At 38.6% G+C, this 13969-nt stretch overlaps 1 protein-coding gene across 2 annotated transcripts in view; it reads right to left on the bottom strand.

Moving 5' to 3' along the window:
* Positions 1-13969, bottom strand: part of TSG101 (tumor susceptibility 101) — a 47082-nt gene that overhangs the window by 16143 nt on the left and 16970 nt on the right. Inside the window, exons 6-8 of one of the 2 annotated variants that reach the window (XM_048855882.2) lie at positions 12521-12587; positions 9747-9841; positions 4195-7088 (exon numbers count right to left, since the gene is read on the bottom strand). In XM_048855882.2, the coding sequence (XP_048711839.1) occupies positions 6508-7088; positions 9747-9841; positions 12521-12587 (743 nt within the window). In that variant the 3' untranslated portion in view covers positions 4195-6507. Of the gene's footprint in view, positions 1-4194; positions 7089-9746; positions 9842-12520; positions 12588-13969 lie in introns of those variants that run through there. The other variant, XM_048855884.2, reaches the window with a different exon arrangement.

The raw sequence follows: 13969 nt of genomic DNA, 5'->3' as shown, positions 1-13969 counted from the left end.
TTTGTACAAGACATTTTAATAATAAACCAGGAGGGAAATATTAGGGAAGACATCTTAATCTTAAAAATGGAAATTCAGATGACAAAAAACGTTAATGAAACAGGAAATGGTGGATTTCTACTAACTCCTTGCACATGTAAGGTTTCATTTTGAAATAATCTCAATGTGGCTCCTTACAGAGCATGAACCCTTAGCATTTTCTGTCACTTCCATAATTAGCCCAGCTTTGGGAAGATTTTTATGGCACATAGCCATTAATCCCTAGGAGCACTCAGACACTTAACCTTTACTACGCAGAGTCTGGTTTCACAAGTGACCTTACAGAAACTTCAGACCCGTAACAGAATCAGAAGGATAATGAATGGGACAAGACTGAAAAAAACTGCTTTGAAGAAACTGAAATTAAGGTCACTAATCAAAAAGCCTATTTAAATGTCACGGTATAACAAATAAAATGCTGTACATTTGATCCCTAATGACATACTGTGTATTATGCTTATAAGTGTGACCTAACAGGACATTTTAATAGTCCTTCATCTCTACAAGCCACAACACTGTAGCAGCAAGAAACAAACATTTTTATGTAAAAAATTAAGATCCGCAGTTGAGAAGAATACCAGTTCCTTCCTAAAAATGACTTGGGACTACTTACTTGAGAGACCACCTTTGTTCCCCTGCCATTTGGCACAACTGTCCCCTCCAGCCTGTGAGAATGTGCTGAGTTGAGTGCTGCTTTGGATGATATCCCAGCCAAGAGGGGGAAACAGGATGAGTTTAGCAGGGAGGAGCAGGCTACGCTCCCTGCCCTGGCAGCTGTGTTCCAAACAGAGCTGCAGCCTGATCCCTCCTTAGAGAAGGTGAGGGCTGTTGTGGCCAGTCCAAGTTCTGAAAGCCCTCTTATCTGAGGAATGCAGGGAGAGATTCCCATGGAATAAGCAACTCCTTTACAGGGAATGGTTTCCCCCAGGGGAGACAGAGACTTGGAGTACCAGAAGACAGTTAGTGGTGTCCCAGAAGTATCACCCTAAGACGTTAAACTTCTCCGATGACATCCCTTTTTCAGGACATGGGGAGATCCAGCACACAAAACACAGGCTGTTGCATAATTTTTACTGGCCTAGAGTTTTTGAGACAGTCAAAGAATAGTCAGAACATGTGATTCCTACCAGAAGTGTAAAAAGCTCAAGAAAGTGTAAAGCAGTCAAGAGGCCACTACGATAACAGAGGAACCTTTTTTGAGGCTGACCATGGATACTGTGGGACCCCGTAGTAAGACTGACACCATCAGCTCAGGATTAAACAAAGACTGTGAATGGCTAGCCAACTACAAGAGCAGTTTCTCCTCCCTTGGTCGGCACACCTTAACTGCTAGAAGAGGGCCTTATTCTCCCTGATTGAATTAACCTCGTTATCCCTAGCCTGATTCTTGCTTGCATATTTATACCTGCCTCTGGAAATTTCCACTACATGCATCCGACGAAGTGGGTATTCACCCACGAAAGCTTATGCTCCAATACGTCTGTTAGTTAGTTAGGACTCTTTGCCGCTTTTCCAGACTGGAAAGAAATTCGTACTAGGGGTGATAGATTATGCTACTTGCTATCCTGCAGGACTGCAACTCTGTCCTCTGTAGAGGCAGGCACAGATGCTGATGCTCTCTTGCCAATTTTCAGCAAGATGGGCTTCCCCCCCAGCAAGTTCCTCAGGGACTCATTTTCATATCAACCCTTCACAAGGGCTTATGGTAGAAACATGGGGTCAGACACTTGTGGGCCTCTACATATCACCCTCAAGCCAAAGGACTGGTGGAAAGATTTAATAGGACACTTAAAATGATGCTGGAAACTTTTGTAGAACAGCAATCGCATGATTGGGACAAGTGTTTACTGTATCTACTGTCTGCCTATAGAGAAATTCACTAAGAAACCGGTTTTCCCCTTTTGCACTGCTCTTTGGAAGGAGGGTGTGGAACCCTAGAACCAAGTGAGGGATGAGTGGGAGCTTAAGACCTCTCCTGAGGAGGAAGCAGTAGAGTATATATTGTCCTTCAGGGAAAGGCTCACAGAACTCCTGGATTTTGCTTAGGAGAACCTAGTTAAAGCCTAAGAGAGAGAGAGACTGTATGGTATGACCACAAGGCACAGGCCAGGTCACATGGAACAGGGAATAAAGTTATGGCACTCATTCCAAAGTGGCAGAATAAACTCCAAGCTGCCTGGGAGGGGCCCTTTAAAATCATCAAGCAGCTCAGTGAGATAAATCATGTTGTCGAGCTGGTCTAAGGCAGGATGCATGCAAGTGATCTGGCAGCTCAAAAAATCCTACCTCATGAAATGGTGACACATGTACATCTACAAGTAACCAATGTAAGTAGTTGTCAGTTTATGCATAATCAAGCATGCAATAAATCAAGCAAGCATAACATTATTCCCACCTCTACTGGCATGAAACAGGCAGATTAACTGTGTATCTACTCAAACTTAACTATAGTGCATCTGGCACTCCACTATAAAACAGATGCTAGTAGCGAGTCTGAAAACAGAGCCTTAAAATGAAGTGCTTTTCCAGCCATAACTATAATGCAGTTAGTACACTGCAATGAAGAGCAAAAATCAAGTGTGATTACTTTGAAGAGCAATGTAAACTAAACTTCTGAACCCTGCCAAGAAATATGATAAGATGGAGGGGAGGGCTCAAGGAACCTTTCCTGCCGTGGCAAGTCTTGCACAAGTATCAGGGCAATCTCAGTTCCCAGGCTTGGGGAAGCTAAGGGATTGTTCCTTCCCTGCACCCTTGAGAGTGCTTATGGCTCCAGAGAAGGTGCAAGTCAATGCAACACCCCCTCTTTGCCATGTACTCCAATGGGGAACTCCCCCTTCCTCCCATTTATGCTTATCCCCAAGTAGAAAAAAACATTGTTCCATTGGGGTGGGCCATGTGGGCCACAGGCTGGGAGAGGAAAAGTGGTCATATCATCCTGTTGTATAGTACACCCTCTGCACTCCTCCCCCTCTGCACCAAGAAGAAACTCTGTATGCCTGAGGCACAATCCCTTCCTCAGCTCTCCCTAGGATGGGACAGCAATGCACTCTCCCCTGCTAGGGTTTGTGGCTAAATGCCAGAATCTAGCTAGAAGGATGCTGTTATGAAGAAACTATTTGATCACCCTTGGATTGAAACATCTCCCAAGCAACAAAGGCTAATGCAAATCAAATGCAAAACTGCAAATACATGTTCAGCATGTACATGTCAGCAAATTTCCAATGACTATCTTCTAGCCCCAGATCAGCTTCAAGGGTACAAATTTACGCAAAGAATATATCAGAAAACAGATACACTTGTTGAGACAACTACATATTTTCATTAACATGAACAGAAAACTCAGACCACCTATTTTTGATAAAACCAATGAAAATAAGAACAGATGCTAAAGAACCTAATCCCAACAATCAATATATTTGCACCATCTTTTGAGACACTGTCTCCGTTGATTAGATAAAAGGATTACTTACCTACAGACCAGAACAGGAACTCCAACAGAATTCTGCAAACTAAAACAGACCCTGCAGAAGATGTTTACATGCACCGTGTGCATACAAGCACTCGCAGGCGAACTTGAGCAAAAACACCCAACAAGACAATGGTTTCTGCAAACCAATCTCAGTAACTCCAAGAATACCACCAAATGGAGAGAATACGAAAGAAATCTTGACAACATACATTCACCACTGCTATCGCTTAACAGCAAACAACAACATTTACAATTAATGCTATGCACCTTAAGTACTACATTTTGACCAAAGGTTAAAAGATACAAACCAACAGATACTCAACCGCAGTGATTACTAAATACTGACTATCTGCCTTAACAAGAACTATAGCAACAAAGTCATACTCAGTCACAAATACGTGTTGATCAGGCTGAACTATTTGTATTATGAGCTACTGTCTTCTTTTTTTTTTTTTAACGTCTTAACTGAGGTATTTAACTTTGATGTGCATTTAAACTTTTTGAAATATACAGACTAAGTTAGAAACTGTTATGAAAATATTTTTAGTATGTTTTAGTACCGAGTACCATTTCAACAGGCTGGAGTTAATAGCCACAAAGGCACTTTATCTCAAAAACGAATTTGTAAACTCACATCCTTCCATGTCATGTGTTCATTAAAACACCACAAGATGACTAAAAAGTAAAGGCTACAACTTTATTTGTAAAACACAATCACCAAGTTATACAAATTAAATGCATTAATCATCAACATCGTTCAACATCAAAAAGGTATAAATATGACTGTAGACCTCGCCAGAGTGTAGGTAATTTCCATCGGGGAATATTCTATTTTCCAATGGTAGGGTGCAACACGTACCCATGCCATATGTGCTGGAAGTGCTTCTAAGTCCTTGATATGTACATATTGAGCGGAACCTTTCCCAGTGCGTGAGGGAGTCAGCCCCAGTTCCTCTAAAGGCTACAAATTTTCCCTGTACAGCAGGGAAACCTTCAGAGGTATTCAAGAACAGAGATTAATACTCAAATAAATCTTTTCCAATATCCCTACTGCAAGCTTCACCAAACTAACTTTTAGCCTGCACAGTGTCCTATATTCTATTACTTTTGCCTTAGAGTCCTGTAAACAGACTTTGGTGTTTTCTACTAAACTGCGGCTTCCTAATTCCTCCTCCAAAAAGTTGGCGAGGCTGGGAATTTGAGTAATGTAAGACCAGAATAGTGGAGAATAAACACTCCTCCACTCCTAGTACTCACCTCTCCCCTGCCTCTGACAAGTGTCCTTTTGCAGGCAATTCCCTGCATAACCAGTATCTTTCTGGATGAAGACTTGATTAAAGAGAAAATTGGGAGAAGGGGCACCTGGTAAGGTTAAAGCAATTCCTTTCTCAAGTCCTGTCATAAAGGGATTTCCAAATGCAAATTACTGCATCAAGGAGCTATCAAAATACTGACAGGAGTCTTCATTTAAGAAAATAAAATGGGTTCCTTGACCAAAACTACTTTAAATACAAATTAACAAACGTTATGTAACACATATCTGAGACAGGAGAGAAGATGGAGATTTTTGAAATATTAAAATTCTTTTCTACAAAATTTAATTTTTTAAATCTTAACTATATAGAATAATATATTTGCTAATACGTTTCACAATATTTTGTTTTGTAGTAGCTCAGCACTCCCAACTAACAAAAATAAATTTTAGTGCTATATGCAAAAAATAAATTGTAAACCAGACCCAAAGCTTTTTCCCTACAACAAACATATAAATATACTGCAACAATTACTGGAAGGAAAATGCTGCAGTTTTCTACATGATCGCTAAATTAAAGAGACACTGTCAAGCAGTTTATAGCAATTTCAAGACAGAAAAAACCTGAGTTTCAAGTGAATCAGTCAGGCAGTTTCAAAGAAGAAGAAAATCCACAATATAAGAAAGTTTTAAACGGCTTCAATTCTGAAGAAGCAAAATAAAAGCAAGAATGTTTCTTACTGTTTTGGAGTATCAGACACTTTTGCCAGGGCTACACTGCAAACATCAAAGATATTGGGCGCAAGCACAAAATTGTTAATTTTATGCTTTGTTAGAAAGAGGAAAACTGCTGGAAAGATGGAAAAGGACAAAACTGGTAAGGAAAGAATCTGTTTTCAACCATCTTTAAAAGAACCAAAAATACTATACTTTAACAAATTCAAGTCTATAAAAACAGTTGGTTATTTTAAAAGGACATTATGTCAAGAGTCTATACCTTCACAGCAATAAGACTGAACTTCTACAGTAACTGTCATCTGAACTGTCAAATGCCCCTCTGAGGTAATTATTATGTATTTTACAGACAGGTAAACAGAGGCATGGAGAAGTTAACTGACTTATTTCCATAATAAAATAGTGGCAGAACTGGGAATAGAACCCAGAAGTCTCAACTCACAGTGTCCTGCTCTGTCAGACAACCTACCTTCCAATTTTACATTTTTTTAAAGTTGCATATTGTGTCAGAAAATGTCATCGTGAATATGTCCCTACAGTTCGTATTACTGTATCTCTAATAATGAAATGCTTCAAAAAGTTCACTTATTATACCTTAGGTCCTACCACAAAGCTACCTACTACTGAATGATTTTGCACACAGAAGATAGTGTATTAAAAAAAGGGGTAAAAACTATTTGGCAGTGTCCCTTTAAACAAATTACATAAATTAATCATATGAAGCTCAAAATAAAATGTTAAATAGACCTTGCAGAACAACAAAGTTTAGCGCCTGGGAATAACATTTCATTTTAATAGTGGGGTAACAAATATTGTGTGCCACAAACACTATTATCAATCTCCGAAATGTATTCAGCAATCAGTACTGTTTCTCCCCCATGAGCGATGGCAACTCCAAACACTACCAAAGTATCCCCATATCATTGGGAATCCTCCTATAGTGTATTCCCTACCCCTGGTGAGGTTCCTACGTCAAAACATGGCCAATAACGTCAAACTTCCTCCAAAGTCATATCAAAGTCTCCAAAACACTCAGTAAATCCAGGTTGAAGACATCAGTACCACTTTGAGATAAGAGAACACCATCTAGATGGAATAAACCCGGAGACTCTGGTACAAGGGAATCGTGTCGGATCACACACCCTCCAATAAACTTCATAAAGTTGCCAATTTCCCTATTGACTTTTTTTCTGTTCTTATCCATGAATCTATAGGTCTCTTCTTGGTTCCATGCCTTTCGGGGCACAATGTTTGACCAGACCAGAATGACATTCTTGAATGTGTGCTTGATAAATCCTAAATCTTTCTTAATTCGGATTATAAGATCCACAAATTTTGTTGTCCCCAGATCATTTCCTCCCAGGTGTATCACCAGCACATCAGGATCTGGCAGACGCCTTCGTGCATGAAACAGAGTGGGTATTAACTGATCCCACATCATGCCGCTCTTTCCTATCCAGTGCAATTTGGCATCCTCCACTCGAATGCCCAGCTGTGGACCAAAGCTTCTTACGAGTGCCCGTTTTTCTGCCCAGAAAACATACGAATGACCACAAATCCATACCTGCTTCTGCTTTCTTCTGGCATCTGCTATTAAGAGAACACAAACAAATATTAATGCTTTCGTCTGGACTCCACCTTTATAAATTGTATGTGGCCTAACAGCCCCTCAACTCCCTTAAATGTGGCTCACTCTGCCATACTCCATACTTTGGAAAAGCCAAGACCACAAGTGAGGCACATGCATAAATCCTAAAGGTGTCATATTCAACCATAATCTGGGAGACCAAGTCTTCTTCCAGTGTCTGTTTAGACAAATGTGTCCCCTCACGTACATGAAGAAAAATTTACCTTCCTTCAGACGTCTTTGCTGGTAATTAGTGCCTGTACTGGATATAAAAATCTACAGAAGGCAATCCATGTTCATGTCCCTTTGGAATGGTCCCACAATGGCAAATATATATTCTTTGTCTCCTATCGTGATGAAGGTCCTGAAATACACTAGGTCAGAGGTTCTCAAACTGTGCTCCGTGGACCACGAGTGGTCCGCAAGCTCCATTCAGGTGGTCCGTGGATAGTTCCCTCTAAGATGCGCGCCTGGGTGGCCGCACATGAAAGAATGAAAGGCCACCCACCTAATTAGTGGAGCCATGCAGGCATGGCTCCACTAATTAGGTGCCTGGACCCTGGAGAAGACGCACATGTAAGGTGAAGTGGTGGCCTTGGAGGGGACTAAGGGGTAGGTGGGAGGGGGCAGCGGGGTGAGAAGAGGGGGTGGTGGGGGAATTTGAGATGTGCAGGGCTGCGGCAGCCAGAGAAAGAGGCGACTTTCCCCAGCTCCAGGGCTGCGGCTGCTGGGGAGAAACGGCTCTCCTTCCCAGCCCAAACTCAGGGGCTGCTGCGGCGGGGGAGAGAGGGCACATCCACTGCATTAGAAAAGTAAAACTACGGAGATGAAAATGTGAGTTGTGTGCTTTTATTTGTAGAACAAAAAAAGTTAATAATTAAGTTTTTTTTAATATAGCACTTTTATCCAAAGCGCTTTACAATAGTTAGTTAATGGTACAAACAACATTTGGAAAGATCATTAAGTGGTCCGCCGAGACCCTCAGCAATTTTCAAGTGGTCTGCGAAAAAAAAAAGTTTGAGAACCACTGCACTAGGTCTTGCCAGAGCTTGAGAACTTCACAGATTTACTCAACCCCAAAACACCCTCCACCCCAACCATCAGAATAAATGCTAGCTTCATTGTTATTTTGGGAATACTGTTGCAAACTTTCCCCACAACTAACAGGGGTCCCAAAACAACAGATGTAAGGAGACCACTCCTATTAGACGGCTGTCTTTTTCATGCAACTCATCCCCTCTTGCTAATCTATGAGACTAATATCAAATACTGGAAGTCACCCAGCTTTTCAAAGAATAGTAGTCCAGACAGCTGAGGAAGTACAAACATATAAGCATAAGAGCCAGCCTCCTGGGTACTGCTGCTCAAAAGGTTCAGTGCAAGAAAAGACGATCAAATAGCCCGTGCATTAAACCCCTAAAATGCCGACTTGTACATATCAACCCAACTCCCATCTCTCTCTTCATTCATTTGGCTGGTGGACTGCATTATCTTCAGTTGCCACATCATCCCATAGTTTCTGAGTCTCCTGGTAACCAAAGTGAGTGCTTTTGGTGCTGCCAATACAGTCTGGCATTTAAAGCGGCAATTGCTATAGCCACTTCAGAGGCCAGCAATACTGCAACAAGGACGTAGATTGGCATATGGTGCCTTCGGAAAGAGATACAGTTTGAGCCCTCCATTTAAATGAAATATGCCCCCCTCCTCCCAGGATAGCACTGCTGATTCTCAAAAAGTAGGACTCAAAAACACCACAGTCCCATCCTTCACCATGACTCATAGTTCCCAAAACAAAGTGAAGACCACAAAAGATTTTACAGTGCAAACAAATATACATCTTGTGTTGCAAGAAAATAAAGTCAACTGCTTACCCTGAGTTGTCAGATTAGATTTACATTTTCCTCAGGTACCTCATTCAAACCAGTTTCAAGATATAATTTTGTTTGCCCAATACATAATTAATATACAAGGGATATCATAAAAGATACTGCATTTCTAAATAAGAAAGAGCACATACACACTTAAAACTTGTTTGTGTTTTCTTGTTTTTACTTATGGTACTTATTTTGCAGGAGACAAAGGCTGTAAACATATTACAAGTGATTGCTACTTCACACACAATGTCTGGAAGGAACTGCTATCAAACTAGAGTTATAGCTCTGTACCTCCACTTACTAGATGGTTCTCTTGGATCAAATCAAATGAATCCAACAGATAACTAAAATAAGGACAACAGTTTTTTAAAACAAACAAACAAATACACAGAGCAGTGCACGTGCAATAAAAATGTCACAATTTATCAAATGGGGAAAGAAAAATGTAGGGTGGTTATATGCATTGTGCTTCAGAAAGTCCACAAATCAGAGACTATGGATAGAAGGAAGACAATTTACCAAGTTCCTGACTGGAGGAAACAAAACACAATGGATATTTTTCAATACATGTTAAATGGTATCTCTGCTTAAAAGTTCAGGTTTTTAACTACCATACAAGTACAATGCAATTTATGTCTGTGTTTCATAAATGTGATATTCCCCCCCCGCCCGCCCCCGGTCTACTTACGTCTGGCACCTTCGCTTTCTCTAGAACTCAGAAAGAGAGATACTTTCAAAGTTACTCACCAACAGTAGTCACAGGAGGCTGAGAAGTGTAGTGCTGACCACTTGTTGTCGCTGGAAACGGACCACCAGGTGGATAAGGGTAGCCCGGGTAGCCACTTGGTAAAGAAAGTTATATTAACGTTACGCAAGAAATTGCAGAACATCCACGTACATCAACTTTACATTAAGTTTTCCAGTGCTAAACTTTTGATTCCAAAACTTTTTACAAAGTTATCATACTAAAAGAAAGAGCAAGTTTCCTTTTCAAATATAATAAGCCACTTTTACAAGTAAAGGTAATAAACTGCTTCAAACTACAGGCCAGTAAAGACTTTACTTTCTTCTTCTTCTTCACAGGATACGCTACTAATATAGCTTAAAGATGTTTTTCACAATTTCTTGTATAATTTAAAACGATATCATTATACTTTTGTCTCTGACAAGTTATTTGCAGGTCAAATGTTCTGAATGTTTCAAGTTTCCTTCAATTTGATTAATTTATTTTACCATCCCGAAGAACCACTTGGAACCATAAATATTTAAAGAGAAAGTATTTACATACTAAATTGTATTAGAGTGTTGATTGGCACAATGATAGTAAGTAACTGTTGTACAGCTGTTAAACTAACTTTTTATTTTGTTTTTTGTTGTGTAAAAAGCAAGTGTTAAAAGTTTATTTATCATCATGTAATAAAAATATTAGAGTAAGGTAAAAAGTCTTCTGTCACAGTACCATTAAGAATTTTTGTGGAAGAAGAGGGAGAGAATAAATACACAGATATTAACAACAAATTCATTCATCAAGGCAGTTGACAGTTTGGGCAGATGACATTTAATCTGTCTTCATTTATCCTCAAAATTGAAACTAACTATCATCATGGGAAGTGTAAATCTTATGCACTAACTGCCAGGATTAGGCCTTACTGATCTGTACCTATCACTTCCTTGTAGTAAATAGTCTTTTAATTATAATTTAAAAAATAGTATTAGAGACTATTTCCCCAAAATATGATAATTTATGGCTGTTGATCAAGAGGGATTTTTAAAACTGAGTAATAAATGAAAACTTAATAAAAAGAGGTACAAAAGGTCTTCATGATGATGTATTACAAGAGGAATTTAGCACATTTATTTTTTGAGACTGTATTATCTTTTAGGTCTTTTTAATATGCATGAAGTGCTCACAGGAGAAGAGCATTGTATCATTCAGAAAAATAAATGCAAGTCTGCCAGAAGCAGTGAAACGTCTGCCGCTCCTCCTAACAAGACCCTACTCTCCGAAGCACAATTTTGTTCATACAGCAATTCTATACTAGACAAGCATAGCAATAATAATAATAACCAAGGATTCCAGCCCAAACAGATGCAAGATACATGACCGCATGGCATACTTACCAAAAGGTTTACATTCAGTGCCACCCCATGCTCCAAAAGGGAGTGAATGAAAGCCCTTTGAAGTCAAAGTGAGTCTCAAATTTACTTCAATAGGCTTTGGATCATACCCAAAGTGTAGATTTTATATCAATACAATAAACTATTTCCTAATCCCTGCATTTAATTAAAATATTTAAATATTTTAAAATGTGTTGCGTAACAATGAATAATTAACAAAAAGAAAGTTCCATTCTGTGACAGTTTGGGATACAGAAGGCACAACCCTGCATATGAAATTATGAGATAAGCAGGAGACTTTCAAAATTGTAAGGCTAGACTGTTAATTGTTTATAAAATATTTAAGTATTAGATTACAAATTTCAAACAATAAAATGGACTTTACAACAACTATGAAAGCCTCCTGTCTGTGTCATACCCTCATAATACTGAAATGCATTTACTGGGTCAAACTTGACTTTCTACATTAAGTTTATTAACACCAGCGCCATTCTCAATTTGGGACATATAGAAACACTGACATATTTCTTACAATGAATTTTTAAAACTATTTTAACACATACATTAACTAGCTTAATATTTACTCTTTAGGTTAACAGAAGTAATCACTTCAATTTTCTTTTAAAATTCAGTAACCAAATCCCTCTGGTATCAAGTTTACTTATACTGGGCAGCAATATAACAAGAAAAACGCACCATAAGATAGCCAAAGACCTCTGATAGCAGAACTTTTAGAGTATAGATTATGACAAAGGTGATGTTAAATAGACTTACTTGAAAATTGGAATTTGACTGGTTACCACATATTCAGAAGACTGAATTGATGTGTAAACTAATTTTTCGTCCAACACTTAAGAGTCATTAAAACATTACAGATACTTCTTATTTGGAGCAATGTTATTCATGGCTCATTTTGATTTTATAGTGTTTGTGGATTGAGGGGAAGGGAACAAAGGGTGTTCTATATTTGCCTAGAAGAAAGGTTTAAACAAAAAATGATTTCTTACTTCAGCAGTCAATTGCATGAATTGAAATTGGACAATACTTTTAAAAAGAAATAGGGGGACCTACCCCATAAAAACTGACCTTTTATATAGTGTAACAAGAGGAGCAATAATCCAGCAAGGAACACTTTACAGTAAGCAAATTTTTCTAACCAAAATCCAACAATTGTATATTGGCATCAATTAGCACTAAAGGGCTTAGCCCTATTCAAACTTTCCCTCTGCTATTGACAAGAACTGAATCCTCGACTTTTGAATAATTCACTACCATAATAATTTAAAAATAAATCCAAGAACTCAACCTCCATCAAAAGAAGATACAAACGGGGTGTGGGATTCTCCGAAGCAGCACTATCACAGCAGATCCTCTTCAGTGACTGGATTTAAAGCATAACTTACCTTGGGTTAGGAGGGTGTCCTGGTGGATAGGGAGAGATTCCACTTGGCATGCCTGGCATGTAGGATGCTAAACAAAATAACAATTTTGTACAGTTTTACTTTTCAAGATTTTGTTAAATGAGGTAGACATATTTATGCTATGATGAGAGATATTTCAATACACTGTTCATTCATGAACACAGTACAATGACAGAATCAAATGTCAGTAACAAAGAAAAAAATTTGACAATTTTTTTTATGTTTATTCAACATTTATAGATCATGGCTTAAAACAATTCATTGAAAAAAGCCAGAAAATTTTATGCAAATTCATTATTTAATAAAACAAAGCCTGGTCAGGTTATCTAGTGGCAATACAACCTGCTGCTGGGGGGAACCCTCTCAGAATCAGCAGGGGCTGGGAGGCCCGAAAACACAGTCTCACATACCACTGCGGCAATTTCCTTTGGCTGATGTTCAAAGCTGTGGTGGCAGAATCTAGAGGCAGTCATATACAACTCTCCTCAGTCAATGAAACCTGAGGAACCATTTTTCTTTCCATCGTTTAGTCATAATTTGATTTAATACTAACCAGGTAAATACTCATCCCTGTGCTTTTTTGCTTATACAAAACTCCAACACTGCAAATTAGGATATAAACCAATTTAAGCACATTCTTATACTGTATTTGTTTAAAAAAATCATTGACTCATTTCTACAAGTTTACTTATAATATGAGCTATTATACGGATGATAAAGAGTTTGTGCCTTCAGATGGTCTCCAGACAGGCTCCCTCTAGTAATTATATTCATACAATTAGGCATTAAGAGACCCAAATACACTTTTCTCTTTAGATTAGGGATGATCTTGCATCACTACTATTTTAATTCTGCAGACACCTCTTTAGTACTGAGAAAACCTTCAGCACAGAATTATTCTGTAGCCTTTGCTACTATCATAAAGTCTGTCAGCCAACATTTCCATTATAAATCCCTATTTTCAAATTCATCCAACTATGCCATAAAGAAATTGAAAAACACTGCATAAGGTGTGTCATTTGTTTTCATCTCATTTCACCAAGTGGGAATCAACAGTGGTCTAAGGAAAATGATGTTATGCTTCCGAGATGAGTTATGAAAATTTGTAGTCTGTTATTTGTACTCATATTTCACTAGTGACAAACAGATAACATAATTGATAAAAATGTCTATTTTAGTTCCAACCTGTTCATTTTAGCTATGCCTAGTACTTTCCTTTCCTAATAATCATTACATGATTGCAAGTTAAGCAACTATTTATGTTCTGAAATGATGCACTTCTCATTGTTTGATCCTGAGAACGTTCAGAATCATTGCACTAAATAGCTTACTACTAAATAACACAAGATTAGAAGCGCATTGCCAACCTAAATGCTTTGAAATTGTCCATTTTCAAAAACTCTGGTGCTGAAACAGCACCTTTCAAATAAC

This window comes from Caretta caretta, chromosome 6, assembly GCF_965140235.1.
Source record: "Caretta caretta isolate rCarCar2 chromosome 6, rCarCar1.hap1, whole genome shotgun sequence".
NCBI lineage: Eukaryota > Metazoa > Chordata > Testudines > Cheloniidae > Caretta > Caretta caretta.
This window is presented reverse-complemented; position numbering and strand designations above follow the sequence as displayed.